This window comes from Jaculus jaculus, chromosome 18, assembly GCF_020740685.1.
Source record: "Jaculus jaculus isolate mJacJac1 chromosome 18, mJacJac1.mat.Y.cur, whole genome shotgun sequence".
Taxonomy (NCBI): Eukaryota; Metazoa; Chordata; class Mammalia; order Rodentia; family Dipodidae; genus Jaculus; species Jaculus jaculus.
The window spans coordinates 14450630-14477463 of NC_059119.1; the positions used below are offsets into that span (position 1 = coordinate 14450630).

The 26834-nt window shown below is 42.2% G+C and overlaps 1 protein-coding gene and 1 non-coding gene across 2 annotated transcripts in view; one reads left to right on the plus strand and one right to left on the minus strand.

The window, feature by feature from the left end:
• The window catches only part of Cfap70 (cilia and flagella associated protein 70), a 68022-nt gene that overhangs the window by 11451 nt on the left and 29737 nt on the right, over positions 1-26834 (minus strand). The window contains exons 11-23 of the mRNA XM_045137550.1: positions 23959-24117; positions 22527-22607; positions 19671-19762; positions 17532-17592; positions 16992-17186; positions 15105-15236; positions 10739-10864; positions 8756-8889; positions 8520-8635; positions 8129-8350; positions 4522-4680; positions 2725-2846; positions 991-1143 (exon numbers count right to left, since the gene is read on the minus strand). Of these exons, the coding sequence (XP_044993485.1) occupies positions 991-1143; positions 2725-2846; positions 4522-4680; positions 8129-8350; positions 8520-8635; positions 8756-8889; positions 10739-10864; positions 15105-15236; positions 16992-17186; positions 17532-17592; positions 19671-19762; positions 22527-22607; positions 23959-24117 (1752 nt within the window). The remainder of the gene's footprint in view (positions 1-990; positions 1144-2724; positions 2847-4521; positions 4681-8128; positions 8351-8519; positions 8636-8755; positions 8890-10738; positions 10865-15104; positions 15237-16991; positions 17187-17531; positions 17593-19670; positions 19763-22526; positions 22608-23958; positions 24118-26834) is intronic.
• Positions 18379-18488, plus strand: LOC123455875. The gene has a single exon (XR_006634186.1). It is a non-coding gene; the product is annotated as a U6 spliceosomal RNA (small nuclear RNA).

Sequence of the window (26834 nt, forward strand, 5' to 3'; positions counted from 1 at the left end):
AGAGAGAGAGAGTTGGTGCACTAGGCCCTCCAGCCACTGCAATAGAACTGCAGATGTGTGCACATGCATGACCTTGTGCATCTGGCTTATGTGAGATCTGGGGAGTCAAACATGGGTCCTTATGCTCCATAGGCAAGTGCCTTAACTGCTAAGCCATCTCTTCAGACCTCATCATCAGTTTTTTAAAAAATATTTATTTGTCTGAGGGAGAGATGGAGAATGAGAAAGATATATATGGAGAGAGAGAGAGAGGAGAAAAAGAGAGAGAATAGGTACTACAGGGCCTCTAGCCACTGTAAATAAACTCCAGATATATGCACCATTTTGTGCATCTGGCTTTATGTGGGTACTGGGGAATTGAACCCTGGCTGGCAGCCTTTGATACTTTAACCGCTGACCCATTACCCCAGCTCCATTAGCAGTTTTTTGTTTGCTTGTTTGTCTTTTCTAGATAGAGTCTCTCTAGCCTAGGCTGACCTAGAAATTCACTACTAGTCTTAGGGTAGCCTTGAACTCATAGCAATATTCCTACCTTTGCCTCCTGAATGCTGGGATTAAAGGTGTGTGCCACCATGCCCAGCCTCCATTATCACTTTTTTTATTTTGGTTTTCCAAAGTAAGGTTTCACTCTAGGTCAGGATTACTTGGAATTCACTATGTAGTCTCAGGGGGGCCTTGAACTCATGGTGATCCTCCTACCTCTGCCTCCATTATCACTTTTTTTTTTTAGTATTTTATTTTTATTTATTTATTTGAAAGAGAGAGAAGGAGAATGGGCACACCAGGGCCTTCAACCACTGCAAACGAACTCAAGACATATGCGCCCCCTTTGCATCTGGCTAACGTGGGTCCTAGGGAAATCGAACCTTGGTCCTTTGGCTTTACAGGCAAATGCCTTAACTGCTAAGCCATCCCTCCAGCCCCCGCTATCACTTTTAATAAAGCCTCTGTGCCCTTTTCCCATTCACGAGACTCCATGAAAGACTATACCAGGTAGTCCATCTGGGCTGCTTGTTGAAGGTATTCCTCTGTCTTGGCAAAGTCCTTCTTGAGAAGGTGTGTCTGGGCCAGCACCAAGTAATATTCACAGCTGGGGCCTCCTTGGGGGCACAACAGCTCATGTGCCAGCACTCTGTGCACAAACTGAAGGAAATACAGTAATAAACAAAAACATAAATGGCTACATCTTGTTAATCCCATAGCTTTCATGGTTAAGGGCATATGGCAACAATAATAAAAAGAATCTTAGGGCTAGAGAGATGGCTTACCAGTTAAGGCGTTTGCCTGCAAAGCCAAAGGATCCCAGTTCAACTCTCCAGGACCCACATAAGCCAGATGCACAAGGGGGGCACATGCATCTGGAGTTTGTTTGCAGTGGCTGGTGGCCCTGGCATGCCCATTCTCTCTTTCTCTCAAGTAAATAAATAAAATATATATTTTTTAAAAGAATCATATGCTGGGCATGGTGTTGCAGGCTTTTAATCCCAGCACTCAGGAGGCAGAGGTAAGAGGAGGATCACCATGAGTTCAAGGCCACCCTGAGACTACATAGTGAATTCCAGGTCAGCCTGAACCCTAAAACAAAAACAAACAAACAAACAAACAAAAAAGAATCTTATAGAAAGAAATGACTGTCCTCATCCAAAGAGGGGAATTACAAACATTCAGCCCTTCATGTTCCATTACCAGCTACGCAGTCACCAAATGTAGAAATGTCTGGGCTGGGGAGATGGCTCACCAGTTAAAGGCATTTTTTTGTTTGTTTGTTTGTTTTTGATTTTTCATGGTAGGGTCTCACTCTAGCCCAGGCTGACCTGGAATTCACTATGTGGTTTCAGGGTGACCTCGAACTCATGGCGATCCTCCTACCTCTGCCTCCTGAGTGCTGGGATTAAAGGTATGCACCACCACGCCCAGCTAATTAAAGGCATTTGTTTGAAAAGCCTGATGGCCCACGTCCAATGTCCTAGTCCTCATGTAAAGCCAGATGCACAAAGTGGCACATGTATCTGGAATTTGTTTGCAGTGGCAGGATGCCTTTACATGGTCATTCTCCCTCCCTCTCTCCCTTCTCCCCTCTTTCTCTCTCTGCTTGAAAATAAATAAAAAATATTGTAAGCAGGGCTAGAGAGATGGCTTAGCAGTTAAGGTGCTTGCTGGCAAAGCCAAAGGACCAGGTTCAATTTCCTAGTACCCATGTAAAGCCATATGCACAAGGTGATACATGCATCTGAGTTTGTTTGCAGTGGTTGGAGGCCTTTGTGTACCCATTCTCTCTCTCTCTGTCCTTCTCCATGCTCAAATAAACAAACTATATATATATATATATATATATATATATATATATATACACACACACATATATATGTATATATATGTCCATATATACGTATGTATACACACACATATGTGTGTGTATATATATATATAAAAATATATATATTAAAAGTGGCGGCCCGCCATGGTGGCTCACTTAATCCCAGCAAAGGTAGGAGGATCACCATGACTTTGAGGCCAGCCTGAGACTATATAGTGAATACCTCAAAAAAAAAAAGTGTCAAGAGACCCTGGCATGCATACACACACAACAAATAAAATGAAGTATTTTAAAAACATGGGTTTGATTCTGCTTCCCATGTCTTTAAGCTTGCAAAATTAGTGCTATGGGTAGGGGAACTCATCACTGAAGTCTTCCATAACTTGTCCTTTCCCAAATACTCTGACCTGCACAGCATTGACTTTCATCAAGAAGTGTATGGTCTCCATGAAGATGGTGGTAGAAGGTTGGGGAACACCAGAAGAGGTGGGAGGCAAAAGGGTTGGTGGCTCTTGGCATTTTGGTATTTCTGAAAACAGTAACATGATAGGATATCAGAGGCAAAGGACAAGATGTCATAAGCTCAGATACACTGATGTCAAGGGTGGGGGAAGTATTCTAGGATGTGAGGAAGACCATAATTTGTAAAGCATTAACTATTTCTAGTGATGGCACCCAAAGAGAACTCAAAGGTGCTCAGGGAAAATCTACTAGTGGTTACAAAGGCAAGCCAGAACTGGATGAAAAAGTTTAAGGGCTAGGAAGATGGTTCAAAGGTTAAAGCCATTTGTTTGCAAAGTCTGCAGCCTGGGTTCAATTCCCCAGTGCCCATGTAAAGCCAGACCACGAATAGTGGTGAATATGTATAGCATTTGTTTGTAGCAGCGGGAGTTCCTGGCATCTCTCTCTCTCTCTCTTTCTCTCACACACACACACAAATATATATTTTTTAAAAAATATGTATTTGAGAGAGAGAATGGGCATGCCAGGTCCTCCTGACACTGCAGATGAACTCCACATGCATTTATCACTTTGTATATCTGGCTTTACCAAAATACTTAGGAATTAACATGGGCTGTCAGGCTTTGCCAGCAAGTGCCTTTAACTGCTGAGCCATCTCTCCCCAATAAAAATATTTTTTAAAAGGGTTTAGGTTGGAGAGTTAAAAGAGATGGCTCAGCAGTTAAGGCACTTGCCTGCAAAGCCTAACAACTTAGGTTTGATTCCCCAATACCCACATAAAGCCAGGTGTATAAGGTGGTACATGCATCTGGAGTTCATTTGCAGTGGCTAGAGGCCCTGGTGTGCCTGTTTGTTCTCTTGCTCACTCTCTCGCTCGCTCTCTCTCTCTTCTCCCTGTCTCTCTGTGTACAAATAAATAAAATACTTTTATAAAAAAATTTTTCGGGGTAGGGTCTCACTCTAGCCCAGGTTGACCTGGAATTCACTATGGAGTCTAAGGGTGGTCTCGAACTCATGGTGATCCTCCTACCTCTGCCTCCTGAGAGCTGGGATTAAAGGCATGTGCCACCTGGGCTAGAGTGACTCCCTAACTTGAGGAGAGAGAGAGAAAAAAAAAAAGTTTTAAGGTGGTGGCTCTTGCCTTTAATCCTAGCACTCAAGAGGTTCTAGAAGTAGGAAAATTGCTGTGAGTTTGAGGCCAACCTGGAAGTACAAAATGAGTTCCAGGTTAGCTTGGTCTATAGGGAGACCCTATCTTGAAAAAATGGGGGGGGGGTTTAAAAAGTTTCAGACCAGCTGGTTGTGGTGGCACACGCCTTTAATCCCAGCACTCTGGAGGCAGAGGTAGGAGGTTCAACCAAGAGTTTGAGGCTACCCTCAAATTCTCACTACATAGTGAACTCCAGGACAGCCTGAGCTAGAGTGAGACCCTACCTCAAAAAACAAACAAACAAAAAGTTTCAGACCATCTTGACTTTCAAACACAATGTATATGCATATAATGAAATGAAAGACTCATTGGAAAATGATAGGTTTGTAGGTCACCTATGTGAGCTAAGTTAAAAGCCATGCTTATTGAAGGCATTCTCCCACTGAGTTTGGATTTCAGAGTCTAGACTGATTTCAAGGAATGTGGACAATGATTTTAAATCTGTAGGGATTGCTACTTTGAGAATCCTAAGACTTTTCATCCTTGTCAGTTTATGTCCCCCTTTCAAGTGGAAATCTTTATTTCTAGTTACCTTTTTTTCCTGTTATGTCTTTTAAAAACACATTGGATGATTTGTGGCCAATAGAAGGCTCCAGAAGTTGTGAAGACATTTTAGGTTCTTGTAACTCAGCATGTAGTTTAGAAGAGTCTTCAAGAAATTCATCTAGAACGGACAATGTAGCACTTGTGCCTAAAAGATTGAATTCTGATAAAATAGCTTTTCTACCCTGAGTATTAAAGATTACTATAGGAGGGCTGGAGAGATGGCTTAGCGGTTAAGCGCTTGCCTGTGAAGCCTAAGGACCCCGGTTCGAGGCTTGGTTCCCCAGGTCCCACGTTAGCCAGATGCACAAGGGGGCGCACGCGTCTGGAGTTCGTTTGCAGAGGCTGGAAGCCCTGGTGCGCCCATTCTCTCTCTCTCCCTCTACCTGTCTTTCTCTCTGTGTCTGTCACTCTCAGATAAATAAATTAAAAAAAAATGAACAAAAAAATATTTAAAGATTACTATAGGAGATAATGCACACAAAGTAACAATTTATTTTAAATTTTATGTATTTGTTTGAGAGTGACAGACAGAGAGAGAAAGAGGCAGAGAGAGAGAGAGATTGAGAGAGAGAGAATGGGCGCACCAGGGCCTCCAGCCACTGCAAACGAACTCCAGATGTGTGTGCCCCCTTGTGCATCTGGCTAATGTGGGTCCTGGGGAATCGAGCCTCGAACCGGGGTCCTAATGCTTCACAGGCAAGCGCTTAACCGCTAAGACATCTCTCCAGCCCACAAAGTAACAGTTTTAAGAAATAACAGTTAGAGATCAATAATTTTAAGGTTTATATCTCAATAATTAAAGAGTATGAGCTAAACTCAAACCCCACAATTTTAGAGTCGGGTGTGGTGGCGCACACCTTTAATTGCAGCACTTGGGAGGCACAGGTAGGAGGATCGCTGTGATTAGAAGGTTAGCTTCTGTCACTTAGGAGCCCTCCATGATCCTAGTCCCAGTTAGGATAATGTCAAATGGATTACAATGATAAAGTTACTCTTTGCCGGGTGTGGTTGCACATGCCTTTAATCCCAACTTTCAGGAGGCAGAAAGATTGCAGTGAGTTTGAGGACACCCTGAGACTACATAGAGAATTCTACTCCAGGTCAGCATGGACTAGAGACCCTACCTCACAAAAAAAAAAAAAAAAAAAAAAAAGAAAGGAAGGAAGGAAGGAAGGAAGGAAGGAAGAAGGTAAGTAAGTAAGTTACTCCCTAGGGAGTAGGGAGATTGCCCAGTGGTTTAAAGCACTTGCTTGCAAAAGCTGCCAGCCCAGGTTCAATTCCTCAGCACCCATGTAAAGCTGGATGCAAGGCAACACAATCACAACTGGGCATGAGAAGTATTCATCATCTTGATTGTGGGGATGTTTCCATGAATATGTACATCCAAATATATCACATTGACTTTAAACATGTAAAGGGGAGCTGCACAAATGGCTTAGTGGTTAAGGCATTTGCCTGAAAAGCCAAAGGTTCCCAGCAAACCCAAAGGATTCCGGTTCGATTCTCTAGGACCCATGTAAGCCAGATGCACAAGGGGAGCACATGCATCTGGAATTCATTTGTAGTGGCTGGAGGCCCTGGCATACCCATTCTCTCTCTCTTTCTCCCTCTTTCTCTCTTAAATAAATAAAATATATTTTTAAAAATACATGTGAAGTTTGTGAAATTGCAATGATGCCTCAGCCAAACTTAAAACTCTTGTGCACACAAATAACAGAGCACATTCAAGAGAAACACAAGCAAGAGCACATTAACTATGTTAGCATGACTGACTGATTGCCTAAAGATGAGGAAGAGAGAATGGAATAGGAGGTGGACAGGTTGTATATGTAGAGAAATAAACCTAAGTCAAGACCTTACAGGGTAGGCAGGAAAGAAGAAAAAAATATATTTTTTATTTATTAGAGACAGAGAGAGGTTGAGAGAAAATGGGCAAGCCAGGGTCTCTAGCCACTGCAAATGAACTCCAGATGCATATGTCACTGGCTTATGTGGGACCTGGAGAATTGAACCTGAGTCCTTTGGCTTCACAGGCATGTGCCTTAATTGCTAAATTATCTCTCCAGCACTAAAAAATTACTTTTCAATCTACTCAGCTAAAATAGTAGGTTTCCTTCCTTCCTCCCTCCCTCCCTCCTTCCCTCCTTCCCTCCCTCCCTCCCTCCCTCCCTTCCTTTCTTTCTTTTTTGTTTTTTCAAGGTAGGGTCTCACTCTAGTTCAGGTTGACCTGGACTTCACTATGTAGTCTCAGGGTGGCCTTGAACCCACAGCGATCCTCCTACCTGTGCCTCCCAAGTGCTGCAATTAAAGGTGTGCGCCACCACACCCGACTCTAAAATTGTGGGGTTTTTGTTTGTTTGTTTTGTTTTCCCCGAGGCAGAGTCACAGTCTAGTTTAGGCTGACCTGGAATTCATTATGTAGTCTCAGGGTGGCCTCGAACTCACAACAATCCTCCTACCTCTGCCTCCCAAGTGCCGGGATTAAAGTGTGTTACCATGTCCAGCTTGTTTATTTCTTTGAGGTCAAATCTCAATGTAGCCTAAGTGACCTGGAAATCACTCTGGAGACAGATTGTCCTCAAACTCACTACAACCCTCCTATTTAGTCACTTCTGTGCTGGGATTAAAGGTGTGCACCACCACTCCTGACTTTAGTACTGTTTTTCTGAAATTAAAGAAAATCTATTTTATTTTATTTACTTGAAAGAGAGAAAGAGGCAGATAAAGAAAGATAATGGCTACACCAGCCACTGCAAATGAATTCCAGACTCATGTGCCACCTTGTATACCTGGCATACATTGGTCCAAGGGAATTGAACCTGGGCCCCTTGGCTTTGTAAGCAAGCACCTTAACCACTAAGCCATATCTCCAGCCCTGAAATATTTTTATCTATTTGCAAGGAAAGATGATAGGTAGGTAGGTAGGTAGATAGATAGACAGACAGACAGACAGAGAAAGAAAGAGAAAGATTGGGTGCACCAGGGCCTCTTTAAATTTTTTTTAAATTTTATTTTAGAGAGAGAGCATTGGCACACCAGAGCTATAGCCACTGAAATCGAACTCCAGATGTTTGCACCACACAGTGGGCATGTACAACCTTGTGCTTGCCTCACCTTTGTGTGTGTGGCTTATGTGGGATCTGGAGAGTTGAACATGGGTCCTTGGGCTTCACAGGCAAGTGCCTTAATCACTTCAGCCCATACCAGGATCTCTTGCTACTGCAAATGAACTCTAGACACATGCACCATTTGGTGCTTTGTGTGGGTACTGAGGAATCCAGCCCAGGCTGGCAGGTTTGGCAAACAAGTTCCTTTAACCCCTAAACCATCTACCCAGCCCTGACTTCAGTAATTTTAGGAGACATTTATAAAATAATAAAGTCTATACAATTTGAAAAACAACCTCAACAGACACTTCAGACCACTAATCATCTGAATGAAGAATTATTTAAAAGTGAGGAATCTTCCTTGATGTTCCTGAAATAACTCGAATTTCTAGCACTCACTTTACAAATATTTATTTAGGGCCAGGTCCCATTCATAAGTTCAGTGAGTTTCCCAACAGCCACTCTCCATCTCCACCCCTCTCCTACCTGGTGGTGCCTCCACCTTGATTGTTGTGGTAGAAGACTCTGTGGTTCCCCACGGACCTAGACTGGATTCTATTTTCCCTCCGTCTTCAACATAATCTATAGTACCAATGCTTTTTTGCTTTGTTACTCGTATTTGGAGTGTTTGTGTCTGAAGCTGTTTGAAGGCCTCATGAAATGCCATTTCCATTCGAATATCATTGTTTTGAATTTCATAGAACAAACCTGATTAAATAAAGACAATGAAGTAAATGACTAATCTCCCATGCCACACCCACTTTACACATGCTTCCTATTTTTATCAAAGTTTAAGAACCACATTCTAAGCCACTGAAAAATAGAAAGACAATTTTATCATTAAAAAAACCATATTCATATGAGGAAAATAACATACCAAGTAAAGTCCAGGCTATAACATTGGTTGGTTCCAAGCATGTAGCATCCTCAAAGAAAATTTCTGCTTGCTCATAGTTCTCCATCAAGACAGCCAGGACACCACACAGCAATAAACTGAGAAGAGACCCACCTGCATGGTTAACTGCTCGGTCCTAGGTCATTTTATGGAACCAAGACAATTTCGTGTAGAGCTTCTCTTCTCCTCATCCCTCACTCCCCTGGCCCTGGCTCTACCTGGGGATGTGGTTCTCATTCAGGGAAAGGGCTTTCCGAAAACACTCCTGTGCTTTGATGTTGTCTTCAATCAGGAGGCAGAAGGCACCATAGTCTAGCCAGTGATCCAGGTTCTGGGGTTCGCGGACCAACCTCTACATAGAAAAGTATTAGGAGGACCAAAGTTACTGTGATATTTGTCCTACCTTTTGTGTATAGAACACCACACAGGGAGAACTACATAAATACTATACTTTCTTTTAAAGACTTATTTTTATTTATCTGAGACGGGGGGGGGGCGGGGGGAGAGAATGGGTGCACCAGGGCCTCTAGCCACTGCAAACGAACTCCAGATGCTTGTGCCACAATGTGCATCTGGCTTATGTGGGACCTGGAGAATTGAACCTGGGTCCTTAAGTTTCACAGGCATGTGCCTTAGCCACTAAGCCACCTCTCTAGCCCAAATACTATAAGTTTTATGAAAGCCAAAGCCATAACTTCAAAAGCCATGACCCCTTTTTCTTTTTCCATTGAGGTACCAAGATATCTAGCCACTGTAAACAAACTCCAGATACACATGCACCACTTTGTGCATCTGGCTTCATGTGGGTACTGGGGAATCAAACTTGGTCCTTGAGATTTGTAGGCAAATGCCTTAACCACTGAACCATCTCTCTGCCTCTCCCTTTTTAAACTCTTTGTATGTGTTATGTATATGTGCATGATGTGCATATGTGTGAGAGTGTGTGCACACTCCCTTGTTTGAGTCAGGGTCTCTTTTTGTTTGCCATTATGGAGGCCAGGCTATCTGACCCACAAGCTTCTGGGGATTCACCTGTCTCCACCTCTGATCTCAGTATAGGCATGCTGGGATTTATTTGTACACACACTAACTACCGTATCTGGCTTTGTGTGAATTCTGAGGATCTGAACTCAGATCCCCAAACTTTCACTGCAGGCGCTCTACCCAGTGAGCCATCTCCCTGGCCCAGAAGCCATAAGTTTTTTACCACTAACCATAGAATTGCAAGAGCCTAGCACAAGTGCCGTTCTACCTTTTAGCATGTAGTCAAAAGATTGCTGAACTAATTTAAAACCCAAAACCTCGAGCCGGGCATGGTGGCTCATGCCTTTAGTCCCAGCGCTTGGGAGGCAGAGGTAGGAGGATTGCCGTGAGTTTGAGGCTACCCTGAGACTCCATAGTGAATTCCAGGTCAGCCTGGGATGGAGTGAGACCTTACCTCGAAAAAAAAAAAAAACAAAAAAACCCAAAAAATCAAAACCTCAAGAGATTTCTTCACATTGTCTGGTTATCCTTGATTCCACCAATACCTCAGGAACCTATGGATTCACTTAATAGTAGTATACCAACCATATAACCGGTCATAACCTTGAGATGGTAAGTAGACATTTATCTATAAACATAAGAAAAATGATGCCTCATAATGAGTAAAAACTACAAACACTGTTTAACAATGAAAGCTGATATGAATAAATTGAAAGACACCCTACGTTCATAGACTGGAAAACTTAATATTGTTAAGATGTTAACTTCCACCAAAACTAACCTACAGATAAAGTGCAATCCTTATAAAATTCTAATGAAAAATTATTTTAAAATAGTTGGAGTCAGCCTGAAATACAGAGTGAGACCCTGTCTACAAAATATTTAAAATATTTTATTATTTATTTGACAGAGAAAGAGAATGGGCACACCAGGGCCTCCAGCTGCTGCAAGCCAGCTCCAGACGCATGCGCCCCCTTGTGTATCTGGCTTATGTGGGTCCTGGGGAATTGAACCAGGGTCCTTTGGCTTTGCAGGCAAATACCTTAACCACTAAGCCATCCCCCCAGCCCTACAAAGGGTTTAAAAGTAACCCAATGATCTCATTCATGTGGTCCTATTTTTTTTTATCTCTAGTATTTCACCAATCATGTTTGATTTTAAATAAACTAAAATTACACACAGGTTCACATGGTGTAACAGTGAAAAAGTTTCATTACCTCTTCATAATACACAGCTGCTATTTCGAAGTTCTCATTGACTTCTGCTTCATATGCAAAGAGCCGAAGCTGTTCACTGCTTGTATAAATGGTTGAAGTAGTGCCCTGGATATCATCTGGCATGGTCTTGTCATCATTAAGATGTGAGGCAAAAAAAAAAAAAAGTAATTACAAGTAGAGAGATTTATAAGAATACACTAGATGTGAGATCTAGACCTAACGCTTACAATGAGACTGGGATGTCTTACAGCTGCATCAATATGGCAGGAGAATGAGAAAGAACCACATGACAATTACCCAGTCCAAAAGAGAGCCTCGGGCATCTCAATTCTGATAGTCTGAGTTCATGGAGGTGAGTAAAAGTTGTTCAATGAAGAACCAACTCTCCCAACCCTGAAGGAGTCCAAGTCCCTATGGATTTTGCCTCTGATCTCAGTGTCCTTCATTTCCTCTGTTGTATCATACCTACATCATCCTTTTGGGGTGCTATGATATAAACAAGCTTGGCAGGCAATAGCTAGGGTTCTAGTCTGGGATACATGAGACACTGTTTCAATGAAAAGAAAAGAAGCACCAGGTATGGTAGCACATGCTTTTAATCCAGCACTTGGGAGGCAGAGGCAGGAGGATGGCCCATGAGTTCCAGGCCAGCCTGAAACTCCATAGTAAGCTCCAGGTCAGCCTGGGCTAGAGTGAGACCCTGCCTCAAAAACAAAACAAAGAAACAAACAAAAAGAACCTACCCTACCTTGAAAAAAACAACAGGCCAGGCATGGTGGCGCACGCCTTTAATCCCACTTGGGAGGCAGTGGAAGGAGGATTACCATGAGTTCGAGGCCATCCTGAGAATACACAGTGAATTCCAGGTCTACTGGTTTTGTGTGAAGTATGAACCTAATCATGCCATATACCAATGTATAAATAGTTCAATGTATTGCTCCAAATGGCTAGTGAGAAAGACAGAACTTCTTTTTTTATTATTATTGTTTTGTTTTTTCGAGGTAGGGTCTTGCTCTAGCCCAGGCTGACCTGCAATGCACTATGTAGTAGTCTTAGGGTGGCCTCAACTCACAGCTATCCTACCTCTGCCTCCCGAGTGCTGGGATTAAGGGTGTGCGTCACTGCACCTGGCAACAAAACTTCTTTGTAGGACCTTCAAGGCCTCCTCTACCCACCCAGATCCCTCAGCAGGATCAGGTCCCAGGCTTCAAGTCATGCTTCTCCAACTCTTGATTCAGCCTCTGCTCTTGAACTCTGTGAAGTTTCTGTGTATATATACACTCTGATGTTCCTAAGCCTTCACGACATACCTGGTAACTGGGTGCTCTGAAAAACAACCACCTTTGGAACTCATGGATTTGAAGGTGTGGCTCTAGCAGCAGCTTCCCTGAGAACCCTGCCCTGAAAACCCCAACCTGCCTTGTATAGACGCATCTCCATCACAGCACTCACCTCATGCCAGTGAGGTGACGTATATTGCACGGACAAGAGTTCCCTAGAAACAGAGGGCAGCAGCAATTCCCATCCCATATTGTCCATGCCCAAGGCAGGATTGTTCTATTCATCTGTAGACATGACTCTCCTGACCTACCTCTCCCTGGAACACGGAACCACATGAAAGAAGAGGGGCAGGTGGCAGAAAGAAAAACAGTGAAGAGGCTTTGGGGAGGCTTAGCTGGCCAGAGACTACCAGGGGTACAATAAGACTTTGATATATTATTTTTTGGGGGGAGGAGAGGGCTCAAGGTAGGGTCTCACTGTAGCCCAGACTGACCTGGGTATACTATGTAGTCTCAGGGTGGCCTCAAACTCACAGTGTTCCTACCTCTGCCTCCAGAGTGCTGGGATTAAAGGCGTGCACCGCCACGCCTGGCAAAACTTTGATTTTGTTATTGTTAACATATAAACCACAAGTTAATACCTACAAACATGAGTGAAAGAAGGCAAGGTACAAACTATAACAATATAGGTAGAGAGCAGAACACTCAGCATAAAGAGACATGTTAGGGGCTTGCTAGCAAAGCCAAAAGACCAGGTTCAGTTCCCCAGTATCCATGTAAGGCAGATGCACAAGGCGGCACATGCATCTGGAATTTGTTTTAAAAAAATGAAAAAAAAGAGACATATGCGAGTTTCAAGTGTCACTGTCATTTGAGTATATCTGAAGACACATAATTTTTTTTTTCAAAGAGAATGATAGTTTATTTTGGAGCCAACCATGAGTGATTATGGTCAAGAAACACAGATTTAGGTTATCCCAAATTTCATGTTCTAGCACATTTGCACTTTCATGAAGTTTTTATAGTTACAGAGCATCAGATCATAAGACAGCACTTTTCAATTAATGGAGACATCAGGTAGCAAGTTACAACCAAGTGGTCAATGTTTGCTATAGACTTCAGATGCTATCTGATGACAGTTAGCCTCTGTGTTGGTAGAAACTGGTAGACAGTATATTCTAAAATGGTTTCACCTGTTTACCTGATAGTCACCAGGATGTTAAGTCAGACACAGAGATGGATAATACATGACTAGTAAGGGGCTAAAGATAGCTCAAGATAAACCGGCTCTGAATCTACATCCCATCTTTCCATAATCACAGAAGTCCTATCAGTCTGTTCACTCTTGTTCAAAGTAGATGTGATACTTCTTGACCAAATGGTCATTTCCTCAAGCCATCTTAGCCTGTCCAATTCTGTGCTCCCTTCAGCCAGGACCTTTGCAATTTAAACCTAAACCCATGGCTAGATGTGGTGTGCAAGTCCTTAATCCCAGCACTTGGGAGGCAGAGGTAAAAAATGTATCTCGCAGCTTGCCTCACTCTAAAGACACATAATTTTTTTCAAATTTTTTTTTAAATTTATTTATTTCTTTATTTGAGAGCAACAGACAGAGAGAGAAAGACAGATAGAGGGAGAGAGAGAGAATAGGCGCGCCAGGGCTTCCAGCCTCTGCAAATGAACTCCAGACGCGTGCGCCCCCTTGTGCATCTGGCTAACGTGGGACCTGGGGAACCAAGCCTCGAACCGGGGTCCTTAGGCTTCACAGGCAAGCGCTTAACCGCGAAGCCATCTCTCCAGCCCCAAATTTTTTTATTAATAACTTCCATGATTATAAAAGATATCCCATGGTAATACCCCCCTCCCCCTACTTTCCCCTTTGAAATTCCATTCTCCCCCTCTCAATCAGTCTCTCTTTTATTTTGATGTCATCATCGTTTCCTCCTATTATGATGGTCTTGTGTAGGTAGTGTCAGGCACTGTGAGGTCATGGATATCCAGGTCATTTTCTGTCTGGGGGGAGCACATTGTTAGGAGTCCTACCCTTCTTTTGGCTCTTACATTCTTTCTGCCACCTCTTCCACAACAGACCCTGAGCCTTGGAAGATGTGATAGAGATATTGCAGTACAGAGCACTCCCCTTGGAAGATGTGATAGAGATATTGCAGTACGGAGCACTCCAGTCACTTTGAAGACACATAATTTTTATTTTTACTGTCCTAAAGAAAAATTGAGAATTGTGCAACTCACTGAAGAGTTTTGTTTCATGGTTTCCATAGTGTGTGTGTGTGTGTGTGTATTATATATATACATATATACAATCATATCATATATATATATATATATATATATATATATATATATATATATACACACACACACATACATACACACACACACACATACACACACACACATATTTTTGTTTTGGTTCTGTTTTACGAGGTAAGGTCTTGCTGTAGCCCAGGCAGACCTAGAATTCACTATGTAGTCTCAGGGTGGCCTCGAACTGATGATGAACCTCCTACCTCTGCCTTCTGAGTGCTAGGATCAAAGGCATGTAGCACCATGCCCAGCTCTATATTTGACAATTCTGTTAAAATTTTTATTTCTAGAGCCAGGCATGGTGGGGCACGCCTTTAATCCCAGCACTCGGGAAGCAGAAGTAGGAGGATCACCGTGAGTTCGAGGCCATCCTGAGACTACATAGTGAATTCCAAGTCAGCCTGGGCTAGAGTGAGACCCTACCTCTAAAAACCAAAAAAAAAAAAAAAAAAAAAAATTATTTCTCTCTTTTATATTTTTATTTATTTATTTAGAGAGTACATGGGGGTGCCAGGGCCTCTTTCTGCTGCAAACAAACTCCAGACATATGTACAATGTTGTGCATCTGGCTCTATATTATGTCTTTTTGTAAAACATATTTTAATTATATATATTTACCAGAAAGAGTGTGTGTGTTTGAGTATATGGACACAACAAGACCTCTTGCCACTGCAAACCAGCTGCCTATGAAGCCTAAGGACCCAGGTTTTATTCCCCAGGACCCACAGAAGAAGGAAGGGTTCTGAGTTCTTGACTCCTACCTGGTTTAGGGCCACGTGCATTTGATCTATCAAGAACACATACAGCTCACTGATAAATGTCTGCAGCTCCTCCTGGCTTTCAAATGCAGTTGTCTTCAAGTATTTCTCTCTGACGATCTTTACCACGGCATGCTGCAAGACATACACATTTCCTCTGAGGACACCACCTAGTACTATGCTGATAGCAAGGTCTCTCTTCTTTTTAAAATTATTTATTTATCTATTTGTGTGTGTATGTAGGTGTAGGATGTGTGTGTAGGCATACATAGGCCACATGTTACAACACACAGGTGGAGGCCAGAGAACAACCTTGGGATATTTTTCCTCTTCTTTTCCACCTTCTTTTGAAGCAGAGTCTCTCTGGTTGTGTGGCTGCTACTGCTTGTGAGTTTCTGGCTTCTCCTGACTTGGTGGTTCCCACTGCTGTGGGGGTTTGAGACTATAGATTCACGTGCCACTTTGCATCTGTCTTTACATGGGACTGAGGATCGAATTCAGGCAGCCAGATGCAAAAGGTGGCACATGTGTCTAGAGTTCATTTGCAGTAGCTGGAGGCCCTGGTGTGCCCATTCTCATTTCTCTCTCTTTCTCTCTAAAATAAATAAAACTGTTTTTAAAAAAAATTATAAAATTTTTAAAAATTAGTTTCTCACAAGCTCTTGCTTAGAATGAATATAGTATTTATTCCATTACTCTGTAGGAATCAGTCTTCTGCTAACATACTATCATAGAGCATTCAGATAAGCAGATTCAGAGCAAAATTATTAGGCAGGTATTTAGAAAACGTAGTCCATAAAAATCGATAGGAAAGAGCAAAGAGATGGCTCAGTGGTTAAGGCACTTGCCTGCAAAGCCTAATGATCTATGTTTAGTTCCCCAGTACCCAGGTAAAGCCAGATGCACAAAGTGGTGCATGCATCTGGAGGTTGTTTACAGTGACTGGAGGCCCTATTGGGCTCATTCTCTCTGTCTGTCTCTCTTCTCTCTATCTCGCTCTGCTTGCAAAAAAAAAAAAAAATTTAAAACCAAAACAATAGGATAGAGAGAGATGAAGAGATGGTTCAGCTGAGAGGAGAGTTTTCTCAGCAAGCATGAGGGCCTGAGGGAACCTGAGACTGTCTGAGTTCAATCCCCAGCATCCACATAAAAAGCTGGACGTGAGGCTGGAGGGATGGTTTAGCCGTTAAGGCATTTGCCTGCAAAGCCAAAGGACACAAGTTCTATTCCCCAGGACCCATGTTAGCCAGATGCATAAGGGGGTGCACACGTCTGAAGTTTGTCTGCAGTGGCTGGAGGCCCTGGTACACCTATTCTCTCTCTCTCTCTCTCTCTCTCTCTTTCTGTCAAATAAATAAATAAAAATAAAATATATATTTAAAAAAAGGGCTGGAGAGATGGCCTAGCGGTTAAGCGCTTGTCTGTGAAGCCTAAGGACTCCGGTTCAAGGCTTGGTTCCCCAGGACCCATGTAAGCCAGATGCACAAGGTGGCACATGCATCTAGAGTTCATTTGCAGTGGCTGGAGGCCCTGGCATGCCCATTCTCTCTCTCTCTGCCTCTTTCTCTCTTTCTGTCTATCGATCTCAAATAAAAATAAACAATAAAAAATAAATTAAAAAGCTGGATGTGAACAGACACAAACACACATAGCCTTGGGAGGGGGTGGAAACAAGAGACAGAATCACTAGTGCTTGTGAAAACAGTGAGACTCCTTAAGGAAACATGTAATGAGAGATGGCTGATGGGGGAAGGGGACAGCTGATGTTCTCCTCTGGCCACTCCAAGTGTGCACACTCATCTGTGCACATCTGCCATGCCACACATATACCATATCACATATACTACACACACAAAATCCATAGAAAAACTAAGGAAATGCATGTTTTACCTTAAGCTGCTCTTTGAAAGCAAAGTATTTTCCAGAACAATTAAGCTCATAGTTAAGCTGGCATTTCTGTTCCTCCAAGGTTTCACTGTCTAAATCACTCCCTTCTTTGATCGCTTGTTTCCCAAACATTCTGTGATACTCATCCAGAATGGCTCTGGAAATGCTCTTGATCTGAATGTGGTAGTCACTCATGGCCTAGGGAAACAGTAAACACCTGGTGACTAAAAAAAAAAGGGGGGGGGCCTTTAACCCAGCACTCAGGAGGCAGAGGGAGGAAGATCTCTGTGAGTTCAAAGCCAACCTGAGACTACATAGTCAATTCCAGGTCAGCTTGAGCTAGAGTGAAACTCTACGTAAAAGGAAAAACAACAACAACAACAACAACAACAACAACAACGACCCAAAGGCCTCAAAGACATTCCCCAACGGTATGCCAGACATAAATGCCACTGATCACAGATGGAGCCAGGAATGGAAACATGTGAAGCTCCACACAAGTTTTCTCCTGTTGCCTGCACCCTCACCTGGCCTTGCACTTGCCTTTTGAGCTCCTCCTGTCCGTCGGGTAAGAGGTGGCCTTGGAGGTATCATTTCCTTGACCCTGTATCAGGGGGAAAAAAAAAAAGAAAGAAAAAAAAAGTAATTTATGGGCTGGATAGGTGGCTTAGCAGTTAAGGTGAATGCCTACAAAGCCTAAGGACTCAGGTTCAATTCTTCAGGTCCCACGTAAGTCAGATGTACATGGTGGCACACGAGTCTGGAGTCTGTGTGCAGTGGTTAGAGGTCCTGGCATACCCATTCTCACTCTCTGTCTCTTTCCCTCTCTCTGTCTCTAATAAATAAATAAAAATACATTTAAAAAAATTAAAAAGTAATTTATTCTCTACACATTTACATTCTCTTATCCCTCACTCCCAGAGTCTGGAGGCGATTTGAGCTCTGTTTCCCTACTGTACTTGGTTCCTGTGCCATTCTTTCATTGAAACCCTAGATGTGAAGCCAGGCACAATATGTGCTGGTGGGCTAGGTAGGATGGATGCGGCTGCCCAGAGCAGCTGATTTGAGTGCTGGATTTACTAGTATACATTTTTAAAAAGTGTGTACAAATGACTGCTTGATTAAGGGTTTGAAAAACAATGGTTGTCACACTATTAGCACACATATTTGATATTTAATGATCTGAGTGGTATAGGCACATTTCTCTTCTCCATCTAGGATAAGAAGGTTTTGTTCCAGTTTGGAGGGTAATGATCATGTTATGCAGTTGAACATGGTAATGGCTATACCACTCTGAACTTATTCAAAGCCACTGAACTAGTATAGTTTAAATGGGTAAAGCATGTGTTGTGTGTTATATTTCCATAAAGTTAGTTAAAAAACAAAAACAGTACTCACTTCACCAGCACATATACTAAAATTGGAACAATCCAGACACAGAAGATTAGCATGGACCCTGCACAAGGATGACATGAAATTCATGAAGCAGGGGGAAGAAAACAACAAAGAATGAACTGAAAGGTAGAACTGTAGATGCAGTGAATCCAGGAGACAGATTACTATGGCTTTGACCAGAGCACTTGTGAGAATTATATACACATATCTGGAGTTCAGGAGTGAGGTCCAGGCTTTAAGGACTGAGTACTAAAGGTCTGCAGTAGGGCTGGGAAGATGGCTTAGTGTTTAAGTGCTTGCCTTTGAAGCCTAAGGACCCGGTTCAAGGTTCAGTTCCCCAGGACCCACCTTAGCCAGATGCACAAGGGGGCGCACGTGTCTGGAGTGGTTGGAAGCCCTGGCATGCCCATCCTCTCTGTCTCTCTCTCTGCTTCTTTTTCTCTCTGTCTGTAACTGGAGGCCCTTATGCACCCATTCTTTCACTTTCTCTCCCTCCTCTGTCAAAGAAATAATTAAATAGAAATAAAATATTTAAAAAATAAAAGAGACTAATTGAGATGGGGAGGGGAAGGGATATGATGGAGGGTGGATTTGTGAAGGGGAAAATGGGGGAGGAGAGAGAATTATCACAGTTTATTGTGTATAATTATGGAAGATGTCAAAATTATGGAAGATGTCAATATAAAAAAAAGTATTTGTGGAGCTGGAGAGATAGCTCAGAAGTTAAAGGCACATTCTTGCAAAGCCTGAAAGCTTGGGTTTGATTTGCCAATACCCAAGTAAAACCAGATTCACAGAGTGGCTCGTGAATCTGGAGTTCATTTGCAGTGGCAGTAGGCCTGGATACACCTACTGTCTCTGTCTTTCTTTCTGCCTGCTTGCCTGTAGCCAGCTGCCTCACCTCACACCTTATCATGTGGACTCTGTCCCTCCAACTGTAAGACCGAATGAAGCCCTCTTCCCTTAAATTACTTTTGTCAGGTATTAGATCACAGCAATGAGAAAAGTAACTGATACAGGGTTTTAACGTTTCTCCACATGGATAGACATGCAGGTATTCATAGTGATTGTCACAGGAGAACAGAAGTCCGGGAGTTTATACTTTCTTGCCCATTTGGATTTTTTTAAATTCACTTTTGTAGTAAGGAAACAATACAAAAAAAATCACATCTATGAAAAAGATAACAGAAAATGGCTACTCAGGGAAGTCACATTTGTGGGAACAAACTGAGTGGCTCTTATTTACATCCCACCTGTGCCAAACAAAGAAGAGACAAGGCCACACACCTTCTGGCCAGTTCTTCTGGCATTCGCTTTGGGACCAAGGCTTTCTTCAGCTGAATCTCCAACACAATGTATGTCCCTGCTTCCAAATATTGCTGTAAAGATTTTTTTTTTTATCATTTGTTATTTACATAAAGTTTATTCATGACAAAAGATTTATTAATATCAGATAACACAGTACACTGAAAAACACATATAATTACATATGCAGCATGGTCTCACTTGTTTAAAAAGATTTTATTTTTATTTTACTTTTTATTTTTTGAGAGAGAGAGAATTGGCGCACCAAGGTCTCAGCCACTGCAATCGAACTCCATACACCTGCATCACCTACTGGGCATGTGTAATCTTGTGCTTGCTTCACCTACATGCATCTGGCTTACGTGGGATCTGGAGAGTTGAACATGGGTCCTTAGGCTTCACAGGCAAGCGCACTGTAACCACTAAGCCATCCCTCCAGCCAAAGGATCCAGATTTGATTGGACCCATGTTAGCCAGATGTACAAGGAGGTACACATGTCTGGCGTTCATTTGTAGAGGCTGGAGGCCCTGGCACAACCATTCATTCTCTCTCTCTCTCTACCTCTTTCTCTGTCAAATAAATATATAAATAATTTTTTTTAAAAAGAAAAATAAGTAGAGGGGCTGGAAGATGGCTCAGCAGTTAAAGACATGCTGGCCTGGGTTCAATTCCCCAGCACCCATGTAAAGCCAAATTAAAAAAAAAAGTAGTACATGCATCTGGTGTTCATTTGCAATGACAAGAGGCTCTGGCACACCCATGCATAAAACACTTGGGAGGCAGAAGTAGGAGGATCACCATGAGTTTAGGGTCACCTTGAGACTACATAGTGAAATCCAGGTCAGCCTGAGCTAGAATGAGACCTTACTTTGAAAAACCAAAACCAACCAACCAAACAAACAAAAAACACATGCATATAAACATGTGTAAACAAACAAAAGTTTAAAAAAATATAAAAAGAAAGAAAAAATAATTAGAAATCTTAGAGAAAAGGGTCTTCACTTTTATTCTGGAAATTTCCACTTCAGCGGAAGTCCTATTAAACTTATTTATAATGCTTTTGTTTTGCTTTGGTTTTTTAAAATTTTTTTGTTTATTTATTCATTTGAGACATTGTGACAGACAGAGATAGAGGGAGAGAGAGAAAGAGAGAGAGAGAACGGGAGTGCCAGGGCCTGCAGCCACTGCAAATGAACTCCAGGTGCATACGCCCTCTTGTGCATCTGGCTATTTGTTTTTGTTTTTTGAGGTAGGGTCTCACTCTAGCCCAGGCTGACCTGAAATTCACTCTGTAGTCTCACGGTGGCCTTGAACTCACAGTGATCCTCCTACACCTGCCTCCCAAGTGTGGGATTAAAGGCATATACCACCATGCCTAGCCATAATGATTTTCTTTTTAAAAATATTTTATTGCCAGGCATGGTGGCACATGCCTTTAACCCAAGCACTTTGGAGGCAGAAGTAGGAAGACTACCATGAGTTCAAGGCTACTCTGAGACTCCAGGTCAGCCTGGGCTACAGTTCTCAGTGAGAACTACCTTGAAAAAACAAAAATAACAATAATAATAATTAATATATACATATACATTTATTTATTTATTCATGAGAGAAAGATTAACAGAGAATAAGCATTCCAGGGCCTCTTGTCACTACACACGAACTCTAGACACTTGTACCACTTTGTGTACCTGGCTTATGAGGGCCCCAGAGAATTGTACCTGTGTCCTTCGGCTTTTTAGGCAAGCACCTTTAACCACTGAGCAATCTCTCCAGCCTGAGAGAGAGTCTCTTGATCCACCGCTGTGTTCTCCAGGCTAGTCTGCAAGCTTCCAGGGGAGTCTCCTACAGACATGTCCCATGTTGTCATAGGTGCACTAGGACTGCAGATGCTAGGGCTGCTGCATCTGGCTGTGCATGGGTTCTGGAGATCCAAACTCAGGGACTTATGTTTTCACAGAAAGCACTTTATCCACTAAACCATCACCCTAGCGTAAAAATCTTTAATGTGCCTTTATTTTGCAACCTCTTCCTAGAACCTGTCTTTTCATTCCTGTGAACCACATCCTGATTTACTTGATGGATTTGAAATTGGCCTCTTATAAACTTTCTCTGTGCCTTGCCTGGAGCTGTTCTCTGACTGGGAAATGCCTTTTCTTCTGGGAAGGGGGTCTCGATATCACATCTTCCGATAAGACTTCCCTGGGAGTGCTCCATCCTAACAGAGACTTGTGTTTGTCTCCTCTGAGCCCACACAGAGCACACATTTGCACCTCTGCCATAGCATTAATCAAAATAACCTTCTATGGTTAGTAATGTAGCAGCCTGGACAGAGAACTGTGTGTCATGAGGGCAGAGGAGCAATTCTTGCCCACATCTCTGAATATCTCATGATGCTTCAACAGAGAATTAATGAAAGACAAAATTACAGGGCTGGAGAGATGGTTTCACAGTTAGGTGCTTGGCTGCAAAGGCTAAGCTTAGACCCAGGTTTAATTCCCCAGAATCCATGTGAGCCATATGCACAAGGTGGCATATGCATCTGGAGTTTATAGTGGCTAAAGGCCTTGGCATGCCTATTCTTTCTCTTTCTCTCTAATAAATAAATAAATTTTTAAAAATATTTTTTAAAAACCTATCATTCTGGAAAACACCTTCAAAATAACCTTGTACCAGCTCACTTTACAATCTCAACAGACAAGTCTGCCTAAAGTTTTAAATTAGCCACGGGGAAATACAGGGTGGTGACTCCAATATCTCACTCCAAGCATTTTCCACTGAACCTACTCAGTAAAGTCTAATAAAGTTAAACATGATTGTCCAAAGTTCCATGCAGTTACCTGTCCTTCTGGATTGTGGCTAAGAGGGGCTTCACCTTCCACAGGAGTATCTGAGCTTTGGGATTTTAAACTAGGTGTTTGCTGAAAGAAAATGGAACACATCAAAATTAGAATTTTTTTTGTTTTTGACATTTTATTTCATTTTAATTAATTTTGTACATATTGGCCTAAGTGGGTGTATGTGAGAAGGTCAGAGGTTGACATCAGGTGTCTTCCTCAATCCCTCTACACATTATCTTTTAAAATACTATATTTTTTATTATTGTTATTTTTTTTTTTTTTTTTGGTTTTTCTTTGGTTTTTCGAGGTAGGGTCTCACTCTGGTCCAGGCTGACCTGGAATTAACTCTGTAGTCTCAGGGTGGCCTTGAACTCACGGCGATCCTCCTACCTCTGCCTCCCGAGTGCTGGGATTAAAGCCGTGAGCCACCACGCCCGGCTAAAATACTATATTTTTTAAACTGGGCATGGTGGCACACGCCTTTAATCCCAGCACTCGGGGGGCAGAGGTAGGAGGATCGCCATGAACTCAAGGCTACCCTGAGACTACATGGTGAATTCCAGGTCAGCCTGAGCTACAGTAAGACCCAACCTCAAAAAAAAAAAAAAAATACTTTTTATCTATTTGTAAGCAGAGAGAGAGAGAGAGAGGGAGGGAGGAGGAAGACAAGAAAGAAAGAATGAAAGAAAGAAAGAAAGAAAGAGAGAGACAGAGAGAAAGAAAGACAGAAAGAGAGACAGAGAGAGAGACATAGAGAGAGAGAGACAGAGAGAGAGAGAGAAAGAAAGGAAGGAAGGAAGGAAGGGAGGGAGGAAGGGAGGGAGGGAGGGAGGGAGGATATGGGCATGCCAGGGCCCCTTGCTACAGCAAACGAACTCCAGGCACATGAGCCAACTTTGTGCATCTGGCTTTATCTGGGTACTAGGGATTTGAATGTGGACCATAAGGTTTTGTAAGCAAGTGCCTTTAACCACTGAGCCATCTCTCCATCCCATCCATCTTATTTTTTGGGAGACAAGGTCTCTCATGGAACCTGAATCTCACCAATCTGTCTAAACAAGCTGGCCAGCAAGCCCCAGGGATCCTCCTGTCTCTGCCTCCCAAGCACAGGGATTACAGATACATGATGCCGTGCCTGGCTTTTATATGAGTAGTGGGGACTTGAACTCATGTCTACATGCTTGTGCAGCAAGCACTTTACCAACTGAGCCATCTCCCCCAGTCCCAAACTGGATTCATACATGGTCTTTAGAATGACAGGGATATTGTTGGGCTTGTGGTGATCAGATAGTTCTCTGTGTTGTAGAATGGCAGGGGCAGTGATCACTACATTGTATCAAAATGCAAAATATATTGCTACAATTCATCAAATGAGAAATCAATGCAAGCCTGTGGCATGTACAGAGACAAAATCACCTTCTCAAGCACCTACCACATCCCCAAGCCGAGGCCTTCCATCCATATCTTTCTCTTTCACTTCTTTCAGATTCTTAGGAACAGGCTTGGACAGTGGAGAATTAAGTCCTCCTACTTTATTATTATGAGACAAATGATGGCCAGTGTCCCGGAACAAGCTGAATAAACATTTGGTCTGAAAAGCAACAAAAACCACAATGAACCATTGGTAAGTGAAGCAAATTTAGAAGCATCATTTAGTCTTCTGGATAATTTCAATGCTGTAGAATCAAAAAGACTTGACAAAGCCAGGTGTGGTGGCGCACGCCTTTAATCCCAGCACTCGGGAGGCAGAGGTAGGAGGATCACTGTGAGTTCAAGGCCATACTGAGACTACACAGTGAATTCCAGGTTAGCCTAGGCTAGGGTGAGACCCTACCTTGAAAAACAAAACAAACAAACAAAAACTCAAATCTAGAGGAAACCTTTAAAGACATATGAAGAAAAAAGTTACTGTTTCTAAATATAAGGCAGACAGTTCTTCCAAATTTAGAAGAAAAATACACCAGCTCTTATCAATAGGCAAAGTATATGAAATTGAAGTTTATAAAATAAATATTAATGGCCGATAAATATAAGGAGAATAATTTGGCCTTCTTCCTCTTTCTCCACCGCCCCTCTTCCTCTTTTCCTCTTCCTCCTCCTCCTTTTTTTCCTTCTTCTTATTACTATTAGTTTGGTTTGTTGAAGTACAGTCTCACTCTAGCCTAGGTTGACCTGGAATTTACTATGTAGTCTCAGGGTGTTGGCCTTAGTTATTAATCAAAGAAATATAGATATAAGTAACAGTACATTGTCATTTCATTTGTTAGATTAGACATTTCATGAAAATACAGTAACTGTCCATTCTGACAAAGGTGTAAAACGACCCCCAGTCACTAACTAGGAACTGTAAACTGGTACTAACTCTTCACATTCCTAGATGCCTGTGAAAACCTTACCAAGTTCAACATAATCCATTTTCTATCATCCTTAATATCTCCCTCTCAGCCTTTTGTAGTCCAAGCATTTCTTCTGTCCTCAAGGAACCATTAATTAGCTTTTAATCAATATAGGCTACTTTCTTAAAGTTGTATATACATAGCAATATAGAGTATATACTCTCTTTTAAGTAGTTTCTCTAGTGCAATGCATGTGAGATTCATTCTTATTGGAGTACATATCAATATTTCACTCATTTTCATTGCGAAGGAGTATTCCATTGTATGAATGTACAAAACAATTTGTTTTTCTGTTCACCGGTAGAAGGAAATTTGGGTTATTTTCAGTTTCTAGTTCTACATTTTTCTTCAGTGTTGTCATCATTGTTTTGGTTTGGTTATTTTTTATTTTTTATTTTATTTTTTAATTTCTTTTTTTTAATTTAATTTATTAGTTTTCTTTTAAGTAAATACAGGCAGTTTGGTACCATTGTTTAGGCTCATCTGTGATCTACCCCCTCCCATTGGACCCTCCTTGTTGATGAAAATGGGTCGTGCATTGTGGAGTTAGCCCCCAGTTATTGGTATGATAAATGTCTCTGCAAATCATGACCCAACATGTGACTCTGACATTCTTTCCGCCCCCTCTTCTGCAAAATTTCCCTGAGCCATGTTGGGTTCATTTTTGGTCTGCTTCAGTGCTGAGGTGTTGGGGCCTCTGAGGCTCTGGCTCTCTGATTTGGTAGGAGTTGATTTTTCTCTGTGTTGGTCTCCTTCCCCTTTGTGCTGGTATCTGGTTCACAGGAAAACATCACCCTTGCTTGTTTCGCCAGTTGTCCTTAGTTTCAGTTGGGCCCCTTTTGAGGTATGTTGGGGCAGCTCTCTTCTTAGGATCTGCATCTATCTTTTTTTTTTTCCCCTTGGTATCTGGAGTGCAGCTAGGCAGTCGCCATCTTGGCCGGAAGTTCTGGTTTGGAGATATATATATATATATATATATATATATATATATATATATATATATATATATATATATATATATATATTGACTTTTCAAGATAGGGTCTCGCTCTAGCTCAGGCTGACCTGGAACTCACTATGTAGTCTCAGGGTGGCCTCAAACTCATGGCAATCCTCCTAGATTTTTATTTTGAGACAGGATGGCCTCAAATCCACTATGTTGCTAGGAATAACCATGAACTCCTGATCTTCCTGCCTCCACCTCCTGAGATTATAATCCTGAGATTATAGCCATATACCACCATGACTAGCTGTCCTTAAAATTTTTTTGGGGGGGGTCTTTATTTTAACATTGCATTTTTGTTTATTTATTTGAGAGAGAGAGAGAATGGGCATGCCAAGGCCTCTAGCTACTGCACTCAAACTCCAGACACATGTGCTACCTTGTGTATCTGGCTTACGTGGGTCCTGGGGAGTAAAACCTGGGCCCTTTGGCTTTGCAGGCAAGTGCCTTACCTGCTAAGCTGTCTCTCCAGCCCTCTTTTTGGGTTTTCAAAGTAGGGTCTCACTCTAGTCCAGGCTGATCTGGAATTCACTATGTCGTCTCAGGCTGGCCTCAAACTCATAGCGATCCTCCCACCTCTGTCTCCCAAGTGTTGGGATTAAAGTATGTGTGCCACCATGCCAAGCTATGAATTTTCAAGTCGAAGGGATAATGCCTTCAAAGATTTATAGTTAAAAATACCAGTTTGTCAACTGGTTCTAAGTGTCAATTGCAAAAATGTGCACGTTAAAAATATCAGCAGGGAGGTAGGAGGATCATTGTGAGTTCGAGGCCACCCTGAAATGATATAGTGAATTATAGGTCATTCTGGGCTAGAGTAAAACCCTACCTAGAAAAGAAAAAAAAGAAAAAAAAAAAGTCAGGGCTGGTGAAGAAATGGCCCAGTGGTTTAGGTGCTTGTCTGCTAAG